Here is a 14789-nt window from a genome sequence, read left to right as displayed (position 1 = left end):
ACCCAGGTTCATGGGGCCATTCCCCATTGTGAAGATTATCAACCTGGTCACGGTGCAATTAAAATTGCCCAGGCTGCTAGGGAAGATACACCCAATATTCCATAGCAGCCTCTTAAAACCCGTGGTCGGGTCAACCCTGAGGCCATTACCCCATGAGCCCCTGGACCCAGTGGTCATACCTCAACTCGAGGTGGCACAGGAGACAGCTCCAATACCTAATCAAGTGGAAGGGCTACGCCTTATCAGAGGCGTCTTGGGTAAAGAGTAGAAACATCCAGGCTGACCACCTCATAGCTAAATTCCATGCAGACAACCCAAACAAGCCTGGGGGAATCACAAACCTAAAATCTATACCAGTACTCAAACTGTTTTGCCCAGGTCGCCTTCAGGAAGTGATGGGAGCGAAATGTCAACTCGCAAAGCATCCCTGACCTGCTCTTGAGTAGCAAAAGGCAGGGGGTGGGGGTGGGAAAGCAAACTTCGCAGCTGCATCGAGAAGCTGGCATCTCAGTCAAAACAAGGCACATTCCAACTGATATGCCAAGGTCGTTTCTATGGAAACCCACAGTGGCCGGAGGAGAGTGACTTTTACAACCTGTAAAATTACTTCGTTGGGGAATGTGACTGAAGACACATATAGGGGGGAGGGGGAAACAGGGTCAGAGGCAAAGTGCGACTTAACTAAGGTCAGAGTTGGCTCCACCTGGTCTGTGCCGGCATGAAGCGCCTAATAACTGGATTTCTTTTGAAGCTTGGCTTGAGACTCATGATTTAATTAGGGCATCTGTCAGAACCCTGACAGCCTGCAGTATCTAGAGACCTAAATACACAGACAAATTAAATATGGTGAACTCAAGGGAAACTTTCTCTCCTTCCTGACACTTGATGTATGAATGACAGCATTGCTATTTTAAGCACCAATTTTCCCATTGTCCAAAAGGTTGGTATGGCCTTTGGTTTTTCATATTTCCACAAACACATCCAAGAAACTTAAATTTATGAGGGCAGCACTTCTGAAGAACTCAATAGGACTTGCTCTTTCATATCTCTCTTATGTGACGTTATAGTTTTATTTTTCATATACTGTATTTGTTTTAGGAATTAGTGTTCAAGGCAACTTTATATTCCTTTATCTATTGAACTTCAATCAAAGGGTGTAGGAGTGTTAACACTACACATGTCATGAGGTTGGGGGTTGAATTTAACTGCAGGTCATTGCTTGGGATAGTCCTCTGGCCAGATATGGTTAGAAGTCTATCTGCAGCTCCATTTGGGGGTTGGGAGGGAGGCTATGGATATTCCCTCCTTCCTTTTTCTACTGAATTCTCTCTAGCAATACAATACAATACAATACAATACAATACAATACAATACAATAGCAGAGTTGGAAAGGACCTTGGAGCTCTTCTAGTCCAACCCCCTGCCTAGGCAGGAAACCCTATACCAGCGATGGAGAACCTTTTTTGGCTCGCGTGCCATAAGTGGGGGGAGCGCAGGGGGGTAGTGTGCGGGTGTGCCACACCCATAATGCAATGTGCGACCCCCCCAATGCGCATGCGCGCACTACAGGCGCGAAACACCCCCCCCCCCCATTTTTACATGCTTTTTTCGCCCTCCCCAGGCTCCAGAGGCTTTATACGGTCCCTGAAGCCTTTGGAGCGCTCAAAACGATCCTCCGAGCAAACCGGAAGTCACTTCTGGTTTGCTCGGAGGGTTGTTTTAAGCGTTCCGAAGGCTTCAGGGAAGCTCATGAAGCCTCCGGAGGGCCTCCGGGGGTGCGGGGAGGCTCTTTTCACCCTCCCCAGGCTCCTATAAAGCCTCTGGAGCCTGGGGAGGGCAAAAAATGGCTTTAAAAAAGGGTGAACTCAGCTGGCCAGCGCGCGCATGTGTGCTGGCCAGCTGACAGGGCAGCGCCTTGAGTGCCCTGACAAATGGCTCTGCCATCTCCTCAGTTCTAAGTTGCAATTCCCCAGTTCCCTGTATTTGTGCTGAAATGATTCCAACAGGAAGCAAACGCTGCACTTAAAAAAAAAATCTGAATCTGCCCTACCAGATGTCGTGCAAACAAATGTGGTGGAAGTTGATCCACAGGTTATCGATATGGAGAAAGGGCACCAGCAGATCAAGGAGGCCTGTAACTAAATCTCAGAGCCTGGCAACCTGCCAAATTGGTGAGAGGTATATCAGGGGCATGCCTTGCTCTGTAGGTATAATTTCAGAAAAATGAACACGATCAAGACACCAGTGTTTTCCTATGAATGATTTCACACTGACCTTGCTGTCTCCAACGAGAAAACACAAAGTTGCACTGGAGACAAGTAGCAGGTTCAGATTTTTCAAGCATCCTCCTAATTGAACCTAAACAGCCAAAACAATCCAGCATCTACAAACAAATTCCAGCACCTCACCTTATCAGGAACTTCCCAAATGCATTTAGAATCTAGCTCTTAAAACAATATGGGAATTCTGGAAGTTACAGTTCTATCACGGTAGATGACTAGGCTGAGCCGAAAGGGTCAAGCATGTCATCACTCCCAAGTCCCTTTGCACCCACAAGAGATTTAACTTCAGCCCACTTTGAATTCCATTAATTCTTATCTACCGCCAATTTGCTCTGACAGCTAGTACTGTTTCCCCCAAAATAAGACCTCCCCGGATAATAAGCCCAATCGGGCTTTTGAGCACCTGTGCTAAAATAAGCCCTCCCCAAAATAAGCCCTCCCTGACAATATTGCAACACAGCAGCAGCCATGAGGTGACCACACTCACCGCCTCCTGCACCTCAAAAATAATAAGACCTCCCCGAAAATAAGGCCAAGTGCTTATTTTGGGGGTCAAAAGTAAATAAGACCCTGTCTTATTTCCGAGGAAACACGGTAGTTCAGATTCTTGTAGAGAGTGTTAGCATGCCATATATCTGTACTCATTTCCATTACCTTGACTCTTGATTTCCTGTTCTTGACAATCATATTAGAACCAGATGAAACCAGAAGTGCGAAAGGCTGCTGTATGGGAATGGGTTTGCAGATGGTGTCAGGACATGTTTTTTGCAGATGCAGAAAGTGCAGGGGTGGGTTTCAACCGGTACGGACCAGTACGGTCGAACCAGATGGTGAAATTTAGCGTGCCTTCACGTACCCGTTAGTCAGGAGGCCCCGTACCGGAACGCTCCTTCCCCTCATTCGCTCTTTCACTCGCCCTGCCCATCCGCACCATGCTGCCAAAAAGTTCTCAAAAGAAGAACCAGAAGAAGAAAGAACTGGTGAGTGGCTGGGGGGGAGGAGGATGTTGGAGAAGAGGCAGAGGGGCTGCTGGAAGAGTGTGTGCATGTGCACAGGCTGTGGGTTTTAAAAAACATCTGAGTGAATCCAGGAAGAGGGAAGAGGAAGAGGGGCTGGAAGATACTATAGGAACACACACTCCCAGCCCCTCTGCCTCTTCCCTCTTCCTGGATTCACTCAGACGTTTTGAAAACTCACAGCCTGTGCACAGCACACATGCTTCCAGCCCCACTGCCTCTTCCTGGATTCACTCAGACGTTTTGAAAACTCACAGCCTGTGCACAGCACACACTCTTCTACTCTTTTAAAAACGTCTGAGTGAATCCAGGAAGAGGGAAGAGGCAGAGGGGCTGGAAGTGTGTGCTGTGCACAGGCTGTGGGTTTTAAAAATGCCTGAGTGAATCCAGGAAGAGGGAAGAGGCAGAGGGGCTGGAAGTGGATGTGCTGTGCACAGGCTGTGAATCTTAAAAATGTCTGAGCAAATCCAGGAAGAGGGAAGAGGGAAGAGGCAGAGGAGCTGGAAGTGTGTGTGTGCTGTGCACAGACTGTGGGTTTTAAAAATGTCTTGTGTGTGCACAGTCTGTGAGTTTTAAAAATGAGTGAATCAAGGAAGAGGGAAGAGGCAGAGGGGCTGGAAGTGTGTGCGTGTGCACAGGCTGTGAGTTTTAAAAATGTCTTGTCTGTGCACAGGCTGAGAGTTTTAAAAATGAGTGAATCCAGGAAGAGGGAAGAAAAAGGTCTGAGTGAATCCAGGAAGAGGGACGGGGCAGAGGGGCTGGAAGTATGTGTGTGCTGTGCACAGGCTGTGGGTTTTAAAAATGTCTGAGTGAATCCAGGAAGAGGGAAGAGGCAGAGGGGCTGGAAGTGGATGTGCTGTGCACAGGCTGTGAATCTTAAAAATGTCTGAGCAAATCCAGGAAGAGGGAAGAGGGAAGAGGCAGAGGAGCTGGAAGTGTGTGTGTGCTGTGCACAGACTGTGGGTTTTAAAAATGTCTTGTGTGTGCACAGTCTGTGAGTTTTAAAAATGAGTGAATCAAGGAAGAGGGAAGAGGCAGAGGGGCTGGAAGTGTGTGCGTGTGCACAGGCTGTGAGTTTTAAAAATGTCTTGTCTGTGCACAGGCTGAGAGTTTTAAAAATGAGTGAATCCAGGAAGAGGGAAGAAAAAGGTCTGAGTGAATCCAGGAAGAGGGACGGGGCAGAGGGGCTGGAAGTATGTGTGTGCTGTGCACAGGCTGTGGGTTTTTAAAATATCTTGTGTGTGCACAGGCTGTTGAGTTTTTAAAATGTCTGAGTGAATCCAGGAAGAGGGAAGAGGCAGAGGGGCTGGAAGTGTGTGCGTGTGCACAGGCTGTGAGTTTTAAAAATGTCTTGTCTGTGCACAGGCTGAGAGTTTTAAAAATGAGTGAATCCAGGAAGAGGGAAGAAAAAGGTCTGAGTGAATCCAGGAAGAGGGACGGGGCAGAGGGGCTGGAAGTATGTGTGTGCTGTGCACAGGCTGTGGGTTTTTAAAATGTCTTGTGTGTGCACAGGCTGTTGAGTTTTTAAAATGTCTGAGTGAATCCAGGAAGAGGGAAGAGGCAGAGGGGCTGGAAGTGTGTGTGTGCTGTGCACAGGGTGTGAGTTTTAAAAATGTCTGAGTGAATCCAGGAAGAGGGAAGAGGCAGAGGGGCTGGAAGCGTGTGTGTAAGTTGGTCAGTAATGTTGGAGACCAGCAAGGACAGCCATATTTCCTCTGCAAGTAGCTGTTTTATTGTTTTGTGTACTTATTTTATTCTTATTTAAGTAGTAAGTGCACCAAATAATAAATTTCCTTTTTTGTATCTTCTTTTTATAGGTCATTCTTTGGGGCAAAGAATTCAGTGACATCGACTTGGCCATTCCCACCCAGTCACATGACTGCCAAGCCACTCCCACCTAGTCACATGACTGCCAAGCCACTCCCACAAAACAGGCCACACCTACAGAATAGGTTCTTAAAAAGTTTGAAACCCACCACTGAGAAAGTGTAACATTCATCTGGTCCCCAATTTCTATTCTAATGCTTTTTCTCCAAGATGACAGTATTTATACTATACACCCAGAGGTACCATTGTTTTTCTGTATACAATGAGAAATTAATGAAATTTAATGAAATTAAGAATGCTCTGGGTGATGGCTCTGGCCTTCAGGCCGTTATACAGGTAATCCTTGTTTAGCAACTACAACTGGGACCAGCAACTGGGTCATTAAGTTAAGTGATTGCTAAGTGAAACTGTGACTGTGCTTACAATCTTATCTCAGCTTTCCTTTGCCTATAGACATGCAAAGATTGTAAATGTGAGGATTGGTCACAAAATTACTTTTTCATTGTTGTCATAACTGTGCATGAATGCTGTATAGATAGACCTCAACTTACGACCATTCACTTAACAACCATTTGGAGTTACAACGGATTCCAAAAAAAGTTACTTACGACCTGGATTTGAAGTTCTGATGGCCACTCCCCATGGTCACATGATCACATTTCGGGTGCTCAGCAACTGGCCTGAATTTACAGCCATTTGCAGCATTCTGCAGTCACGTGACCACAATTTACAATGGGTGCTTACTTCCAGTCTCAAGCAAAAAACCTCTCATTGCAGACAAGGGGTTTGTTTACTGACTACATCATTCTCTTAATGCTCATTGATTTGCTTAACTAGCATGGTGATCTGCTTAGCAACTGCTGCAAAAAATGTCATAAAATGGGGTCAGTCAAAAGATGACCTGCTTAACCACCAGCATGACTTATGACCATAATTCTGGGCTCAATTATACCTATAAATTGAGGAAAACCTGTACAAGGCAGTCATTAAACAAGGAATACCTGTGTTATCACTTCTGCCCAAAGAGTTAAAGATAATTGCAGCATCCTAGAGACCACATACAAATTAAATATGGTGAACTCAAAGGAAAATATCTCTCCATTTTTATGTCCAATGTATGATTGAGAGCTTTGCTATTTAATAATTATTCTTCCCATCATTCAAAGGAATAATGTGGTTCTGTCCTACCTTATGAAATACATAGGCAAAATCTCATTATACCAAAGAAGAATCACCTGGAGAGGAGAGATGTAGATTTGGATAACTAGATCAAGGCCCAGAATACTTACCAGTTGCAGTCTGGGCCAGCTTCTCCTTAGTTTTGAGGGCGTGGACCCGCTCTTCTTTGAGACGCTCATCGTCTTTAAGGAGGGCCACCAGCTGCTTGGCCTTCTCCCGCACGTTGACCCCTTGATCTTTGCCATCCCGGTCAATGTACTGAAAATCCTTTAGTGTCTGGATGGCGTAGATGTTCTCCTTACACTGCTGTGCGACCCGCTCTGAACCTGTCTTGATTAGGTATTCCATAAGTGTCATAGCCTGGAAGAGATGCAAGAAGAAAAGAAATCATGACATGTTTAGAAGATAAAGGTGAAAATGAGAATCTGAGAAATTTTGGTCCTGGGAAGCAGGATTATGGGAATGCCAAGGTTCAAGTCAAGTAAATAAGTTTTCATACAGCAGACAGTTAATAGGTGGAATTCACTATCTAAATGTCTTGGGTAGCTTTATATTTTTGAAGCAGAGGCCCAGGTTGAACTGGATGCAAATCTGCAGGTTCTCTGTCAAAGAAAAGGATTGCCTGTATTTATATGAATTAATGATTCAATGGTAAAAATGTGGGGCCAGGCCAGGGATGAATTTCATTAGTAACCTTGGGCTGGTTGTTTCTTCTTTAATACAATAATACAATAGCAGAGTTGGAAGGGACCTTGGAGGTCTTCTAGTCCAACCCCCTGCCTAGGCAGGAAACCCTATACCGTTTCAGACAAATGGCTATCCAACATCTTCTTAAAGACTTCCAGTGTTGGGGCATTCACAACTTCTGGAGGCAAGCTGTTCCACTGATTAATTGTTCTAACTGTCAGAAACAGAGATAACTGCTATAATGTCTCCCCTAGTCCTTCTTTCTATTAAACTAGACATACCCAGTTCCTGCAACCGTTCTTCATATGTTTTAGTCTCCAGTCCCCTAATCATCTTTGTTGCTCTTCTCTGCACTCTTTCTAGAGTCTCAACATCTTTTCTACATCGTGGTTTCAGCCACTCCTGCTCCACATGGTAATTAGATGATAAAAATCAGTGATCCACATCAAAATGCCATCATACTGACATCATTTGTGGGGAAAAATGATTTTAAGCAACCAAAGCAGCATATGGTAAGGATTGTCATGATAAAAAGGCAGACTGAGATAATAAGCACAGACCCAGCATCCTTTCTGTGTTTCTGGAAGGTACCTGCATTGTGTTTTAGAAAACATGGACTTACACAGGAATGATAAACAAATGATTCATCCAGATGGGAACCAGATCCAACAAATATCAGAAAACTAATTGCAACTCCTTGACTTGTTGTCAATAACCACTGCTTTCTCTATAATATATCTGTAAACAGCAAGGTAGCCCACAATTCAAGCAGCACAAAAAAAGGGGGAAATATGAAGAAACGCATCTGGGCAAGTTGTACATATCCAAATGTTGCTGGTCTACTTCTCCCACTATTCTCCCCATGATGGCTAATGTTTCATAAAATTGTAGCTCAAATCACCAGCTTCTCCATTCTTTGTGCAAAACGGCATTCTTCAATACATTTCCCATCATGGTCGGTGCTATTTAGAATCCATCAACATCTAGAGGTTAAATGGTTGCCTATCCCATCTAATGAAAATCATTGTATGCTCCACTTAACATAGGACATTCAACTTTGACTGAAAATAGCTCACAAAGCTTTACTCGGGCAATATTTTTTACTTGGCCTTGCTAACCAAATGTGCTGCATATCAGTGGTGGTACTCTAAGGATACTGTAAAATCTCCATTCCCTCCCCACTCCAGGGGAAGGTTACTGCAAAATCCCCATTTCCTCCTGATCAGCTAGGACCTGGGAGGCAGAGAATAGATGGGGTTGGGGCCAGTCAGAGGTGGTGTTTACCAGTTCTCCGAACTACTCAAAATTTCCTCTACCGGTTCTCCAGAACTGGTCAGAACCTGCTGAATACCACCTCTGCTGCATATAGTCAAAGAAGATACGTAAATGAATAGAGGTTACTGTCCCATCTAATTCAATAGCCTACATCAAAAGGGTTGCAGGCAAGCCCTGAGAACTCTTCTTGCAATCTTGGAGGCCCTTCTGGACATGATGCTGAAAACATCAACATAATTTCCTGCTCTATTGGAGATGTATAAAGAAAACACTGATTTTGGAAGCGCTAATTAAAAATCAAAGAACAACACCCCCCCCCCCCCAAAACCTGTCTCCAAGTTCAGTCCTGGTAAAGTTAGTCCTCAGGCAGTCACTTAGCAACCATTCAATGTTATGACAGACCCCCAAAAAGATACTTAAAACCCAGATGCAAAGTTCCAATGGTCAAGCGCCCCTCCCAGTCCCATGATTGCATTTAGGCATTTGGCAACCAGCCCACTTTTAGATACTTGCAATGTCCTGTGGTCACATCTGGTTTCCAGCAAAAATGGCCGCTTGGACAATGGGTTCACTTAATTACCGGCACAAAAAGTTGTAAAATCAGATGTGGTCACATGATGACCCATGAGTTTCAACCATAATATCCAGGCTTAACTGTAATCATAAGCTGAGAACTACCTGCATGATGGAATCCTGTCCCCTCATTTTAAAGCCTCACTGCCCCAAGAATTAACTGAGCTCCTGGGCTACCAAAAGGTGCCCAGCCCTAGTTTAGAAGATTTCTAGGGTTTTAGATCTTTCCAGTCCTTCCTGAAGATGTCATGGCCTGAATTTGGGATCAGGTGGAGAAGAAGTTCTCTACCACTGACCAACAGCCAGAGGTGGGTTCCTCCCGGTACGGTTCGGTACGCAAGGAGAGGTAGTGAAAATCTGGCATACCGGATAGGACCGGTAGCGATGGCAGCCTGGTCACATCCCCGTACCGGCAAAAGAAAGAAACAGCCAAGGAAGGAAGAGGAGCAGAGGCCTTGGCTGTTGGAAGAAGCGCCTGTGTTTCGTTCTCTTTGAGAGCCGCCTTGCTTGCCGTGGGGAGAAATCAGGGGGGGAGAGGGAGGAGAAAGCCGAGCTTCTGCTAGGGACGACCTTCTCCTCCCTCTCTCCCCTTAATTTCTCCCCAGCCACGCTCACGGAGGTAGGAGGCAGGGATGCTGGCTGGCGCTCGCTTCCCTTACAACTCGCCACCACTGTCCCTGTGGCCCGCTGGCTGCAGCCCCGCCTGGCTTGTTTAGCCACGTGGCTGGCTGGGAAAGCGGCAAGGGAGTGAGTGCCGGCCAGCATCCCTGCCTCCTTCCTCCGAGAGCCGCGGACAGCCCCTAAGAGGAGTCGCTTCTCAGCCCGAAACAAAGCGGTAGTGAGGAAGGAGTCTCTGGTGGCTGCAGCAGCAGCAGAAGCAGAAGCAGAAGCATGCCTTCTGTAATAAAATGCACATATGAATATTTTTTCCATTTTCTTAATAAGGTATCTGTGGAAAAGGGTGGGAATGGAATGAAACAGACTTAACAGTGAATAGCTATTAAAAAACAAAACGGAAAGATTATGGCACCATTACTAGAGACGTATATATTTCCAAGAACAAGAGACGGGGTATGTTTACCTTGTAGACATGACGCCAATTTTTCCCATGATCGTTGAGACGCTTCCAGATCATGCTCATGATTTCTGAGAAGGCTACCACATTGTAGGTGAGATCGGCAATTTCAGACATGAGAGAACTAGATGGGCCCCAAGGGTCATTTGATGTAGCCTCACGAACCTTGATTTCGGCTTCAGAGTAATTATGTACAATATTCTTCATCTGACGGCGCAGTGAAGATGTCGACATGGTGGTGATGGTGGAGTGGTGGATGGGAGAGAGCCAATTTGTACTGTACTCCAAGCTTCCTGTGGATGGCTTTGAAATAAGCCAGGCTAATGGGTTATCCGGGTTAAAGCAAATAAAGTTTAACCAATTGCTTAAGACAGTGAATCCTGCATATCCAGTCTGAATGGAACTTTTGCCCGATATTCTAATTTTTCGAGTTTCACCTGTATGTCCAGGATGTGAGGGGTCTGTAAATATTTTCACAGCCCTCTTTTTGACTCGTGCAGTATACAGGTCCTCAATGGAAGGCAGGTTGGTAGTAATTGGAACCTAGTTTGCTTTGCAAGACGCAGGGCACAACCTCTGCTCCTGTGCCACTTGCCTGAAGTCCCTAGCTGGTCATGTACTGTCTGAGCATCCATCTGGGCATTGCAGCCATTCCGAGACACGGCTGAAAAAGAAAGAGAGAAAAACTTTTATTTTTATTCTTCCCACCCTCCAACAACTCTGTGAGTGGCCCAAAGTCACCCAGTCAGGTTTTGTGCCTAAGGTGGAACTAGAACTCACAGACTCCTGGTTTCCAGGTAAGCACCTTCGCCACAAACACCAAGTTTGGAATGAAGGACAATGTTCCTCTTCCTATGCGTGGTTTGCATGAATCCAAAAATCAGGTCCCAGAATATTATCCAAATTTTGGATTAAAGGCCCTTACTTTAGGACTTTGTTTAAGAACTTGGTGTCAGGTTCCGGAGGGTTAAGGAAAACAGCCAAACACAGAGATGGTTTGAAAATGCAGTTTATCGGAGTGTGTGGCCTGAATCTCAGCAACAGGACATGTTCTCCGGGGGGCTCTCCGAAGAACCATCAGATTCCCTGCTGTTTGAGGGTTTTTTTAACCATAGCTGACTTGGGGAGGCAGTAAAGAGGGGAAGCACAAATGGGTGTGGTCGGGGAACACACAATTCCCCCAAAACGCCTGCAATTTGCTTCTGGACACAAAGCAGAGAAGTCAGGCTTTATGAGCTTCCAAGCTGGGCAGTTTGGAAAAGCAGTGAAGTGCTTTGTCTGGGTGAGATAACAAGATTGCTTGAAAGTACAACATTCCTGTAATTAACCTTAACCTCCAGTTGAAATTTTTTTAAAAGAAAGAGCGGCAGGAGACAGTGGGGAGAACGGGCATTAGAAAGCTCTTCCACCCACGGACCAGCAGCAAACAGACAGACGAAGCCATTAGTAAATCAAAAGGAACAATAGAACTGTTTAACTGTTTAAGGGCTAGAAAGCAAATTGGAATCTTGACTTTCACTCTGCGCTTTTGTTCTTTTTTAGTAACTTTTGACAATCTCTTGAGATTTGCTTTAGATTTGCTGTGAAGCTGTGAATTTAAAGATTTAAATTTAAAGGATAAATAAGATGAATTATTTGTTTGCATTGCCATCTAGTGGTAAATAAAAGTTGGCTGAACAAAGTTAGTTGGAAAAAAAAAGCAAAAAAGCTGGCCAAGAAGAAACGGCCTTGAATTATAACTGATAAGACTGAATTGATGATAAAGTCTCCCTAGAAGAAAGAAATTAAGACCAGCTGTGTAAACATGGTGTTGCACTCTTTTGCTACATTATAATGGGCTGCTGAGAATACCTTTCAGACCGTGCAATTTTGTTTTGTTTTTTACTGGAAAAAGAAACTTGGATAAACCAGACAACCCACACTAAAGGGTTTTCCCCCCCACCTGTCTACTTGGGTCCTTTTTTCTACATGAATTTTTATCTTTTTTCTTTCCTTTTTTTTCTTCTCCATCACTCTTTTTGTTTTGTTTTGTTGCATTTTTGCAATGAAATGTGGATTACCATTGTGGAATTAATTATGGGGCTTTTTTTTGTTTGCTTGTTGAGGTGAGTGCTTTTTCACCAATCCCTTTTTCTCTTGTTTCCTTGTTTTTTTCCCTTTTTTTAACTACACGTTGGCATTATAAAGCGAATGGATTAAGGTAGCAAGAACCTGAAGACTGGGTCCAAGAACAGGGGTTGGGTTTTTGGAGGTCGGTGCTTGAGCATATGATTGATTATAACTCAAACACAACAATGTCAGAAACAAATACCAAGATGAAGAAAATAACATCATATGCCTCTACAACAGCTACACCGCCCGGTTTAGCGACACAGAAAGTAACAGGCATACCAACACAACAAGATAAAGATACCTTGGAATTAAAAAGTATGTTGCAAGCCATGCACACGGATCTTAAGGATCTTAAGGAGCAAGTAAACAAAGTAGAAGAGAAAGCGGACAAGGTGGAAGACGAATTGAAAGAAGTCAAGGAAATGATGGGGAAAAATGAGCAGAGACTGCAGAAGGTGGAAGAAAGAGCAGAAATAACAGAGAAAAAAGTGGAGGAGATGGATTATAGATTGCTAACAATTGATAAAAAGCAAGATGAATCCACCATATTTTGGGAAATGGAACGCTCTGAATTCTACCTAAGATTTCAGAACACTGAAGAGGAGAAAGGAGAGAAATTAGCAGAGAAGATTGCAGAAATTCTCTCAGGGGTCACAGAAATGAGTAAGGAATATATTTTAGGTGGAATGGACGAGACATTTAGAGTACATACAAGATATGCAATGAGAAACAACCTGCCCAGAGAGGTACATGTAAGATTTATTTTAAAAAACTCTAAAAAATGAAATATTGCAAGCAACAAGTAGTACCACAATTAAATACAAGTCTAGAGAGATAGTGGTATTGAAGCAAATTCCAAAGAAGGTCAGAGAAATAAGAAAAGAATACCACTTCCTGACTAAGAATCTGATTAAGAAAGGGGTGAGTTTTAGATGGCTGGTTCCAGAAGGGATTTTGGTAAACTGGAAGAACAAAGGTACAGATTAGATACACTAGAGAAAGCAGAACTTTTTTATGAGCAACATATAGTAGCACAGGAGGGAATGCTGGTAAGAGAAGAGGGAGGAGCCAAATGCCAGGAAGCTAAGGGAAAAGAGCAAGGGAAGATGGAGAAAGAACAGGAAGAGAAAGCGCTAAGAGAAGGAGCAAGGGCCAAAGAGACAAAGGAGCAGAGGGAGCTAAGAATTTGAATTTGAATTTGAATTTATTAGATTTGTTAGCCACTCCCTCTCCACGAAGGGACTCGGGGCGGCGTACAATAAATAAAATAAAAAAGCACATATTATACAATTAAACATTCCACGGAGGAGGTAAAAAATCACACAACAATCATTACAGTACATAGAAATAGTAATAATAAGATTAAAAATAAAAATACCCCAATATAAAATTACAAGTTTAAAAGATTGCCAGAAGGATTAAAATGGAACTATGGTTGAGCCAGGCCGGCTAGTTGAAAAAGGTGGGTCTTGAGTTTTGAACGGAAGGAGCGGAGGTCGGTAGTAATCCTAATGTCGGGGGGGAGGTCATTCCAGAGGGCTGGGCCCATCACAGAGAAGGCCCTGCTCCTGGGCGCCGCCCTTTGGCACTGCTTAGTGGACGGCACCCGGAGAAGTCCCTCTCTGTGAGAGCGAATTGGTCGTAGGGATGTATGGGGCAGGATGCGATCCCGCAGGTAGCTAGGTCCTGTGCCATGGAGCGCTTTGAAGATGGTGATCAACACCTTGAAACGCACCCGATAGACCACAGGGAGCCAGTGCAGCTCGCGCAGGAGAGGTGTTATATGGGAGTATCTGGTACTCCCCATAATCACCCGCGCGGCCGCATTCTGGACCAGCTGTAGTCTTCGGGTGCATCTCAAGGGAAGCCCCATGTAAAGAGCATTGCAGTAGTCTAGGCGGGACGTCACCAGCGTGTGAGTGACTGTGCGAAGGGCATCCCGGTCCAATAGGGGGCGCATTTGACGTACCAGGCGAACCTGGTGGAACACTCCCCTCACCACGGCTGCCACATGGTCATCCATGGACAGCCGGGCATCCAGGAGGACACCCAAATTGCGCGCCCGCTCCATGGGGGCCAGTTGCTCGCCCCCAATGGCCAGAGATGGGATCATCTGGTTGAACCGGGGGGGCCGGAAGCCACAGCCACTCCGTCTTGGAGGGGCTAGAACCACTAGATCAACTAAACCTATAAATCAATGACATGGAGGAAGAAATAAAAGTAATCTCAATAAATATAAATGGACTAAACTCATCAATAAAAAGAAAAAGAATATTCAACAAATTAGAGAAATTGAAACTGGACATTATATGCTTACAGGAAGTACATATTAGAAAGAAACACAGGAAACTTTTGGAACAGGTAAAACTAGGTAACTTATACACAACTCTGGCCGACCAAAGTAAAAAGGGAATAGCACTATACATTAGAAAGACAATTCAATCAAATATAATTTTTGAAGATGGGGAGGGGAGAATACTGATGGTGGAGATAATGATGAATTTGAGAAAGATATTATTATTAGGTACTGGTGCGATTAAGCACTAGCAATGAACCCCAGGTCGAGGTTATAACAGAGCAACCCTGTAAAGTATACGCAGCGTGCGATAGATAAAGCAACCACACTGAATAATGGATAGTAAAGTAACAAAATAAACTTTACTTTTTGAAGAATATAGCAAAATCCATAAACACAGCCAAAAAGTCATACACAGAAAAAACAGTCCAATACTACCATGATAACTTGGATACAAGTAGCAAATA

At 44.5% G+C, this 14789-nt stretch overlaps 1 protein-coding gene across 12 annotated transcripts in view; it reads right to left on the bottom strand.

The window, feature by feature from the left end:
* LOC309400524 (epsin-1-like) overlaps window positions 1-14789 on the bottom strand; it is a 174452-nt gene that overhangs the window by 126621 nt on the left and 33042 nt on the right. For 10 of the 12 annotated variants that reach the window (XM_081969082.1, XM_081969079.1, XM_081969077.1 and 7 more), the window contains exons 2-3: window positions 9921-10578; window positions 6415-6664 (exon numbers count right to left, since the gene is read on the bottom strand). In XM_081969082.1, the coding sequence (XP_081825208.1) occupies window positions 6415-6664; window positions 9921-10148 (478 nt within the window). In that variant the 5' untranslated portion in view covers window positions 10149-10578. The remainder of the gene's footprint in view (window positions 1-6414; window positions 6665-9920; window positions 10579-14789) is intronic. The other 2 variants (XM_081969088.1, XM_081969078.1) reach the window with 1 other exon arrangement.

This window comes from Natrix helvetica, assembly GCF_964273705.1.
Source record: "Natrix helvetica genome assembly, chromosome: W".
Taxonomy (NCBI): Eukaryota; Metazoa; Chordata; class Lepidosauria; order Squamata; family Natricidae; genus Natrix; species Natrix helvetica.
This window is presented reverse-complemented; position numbering and strand designations above follow the sequence as displayed.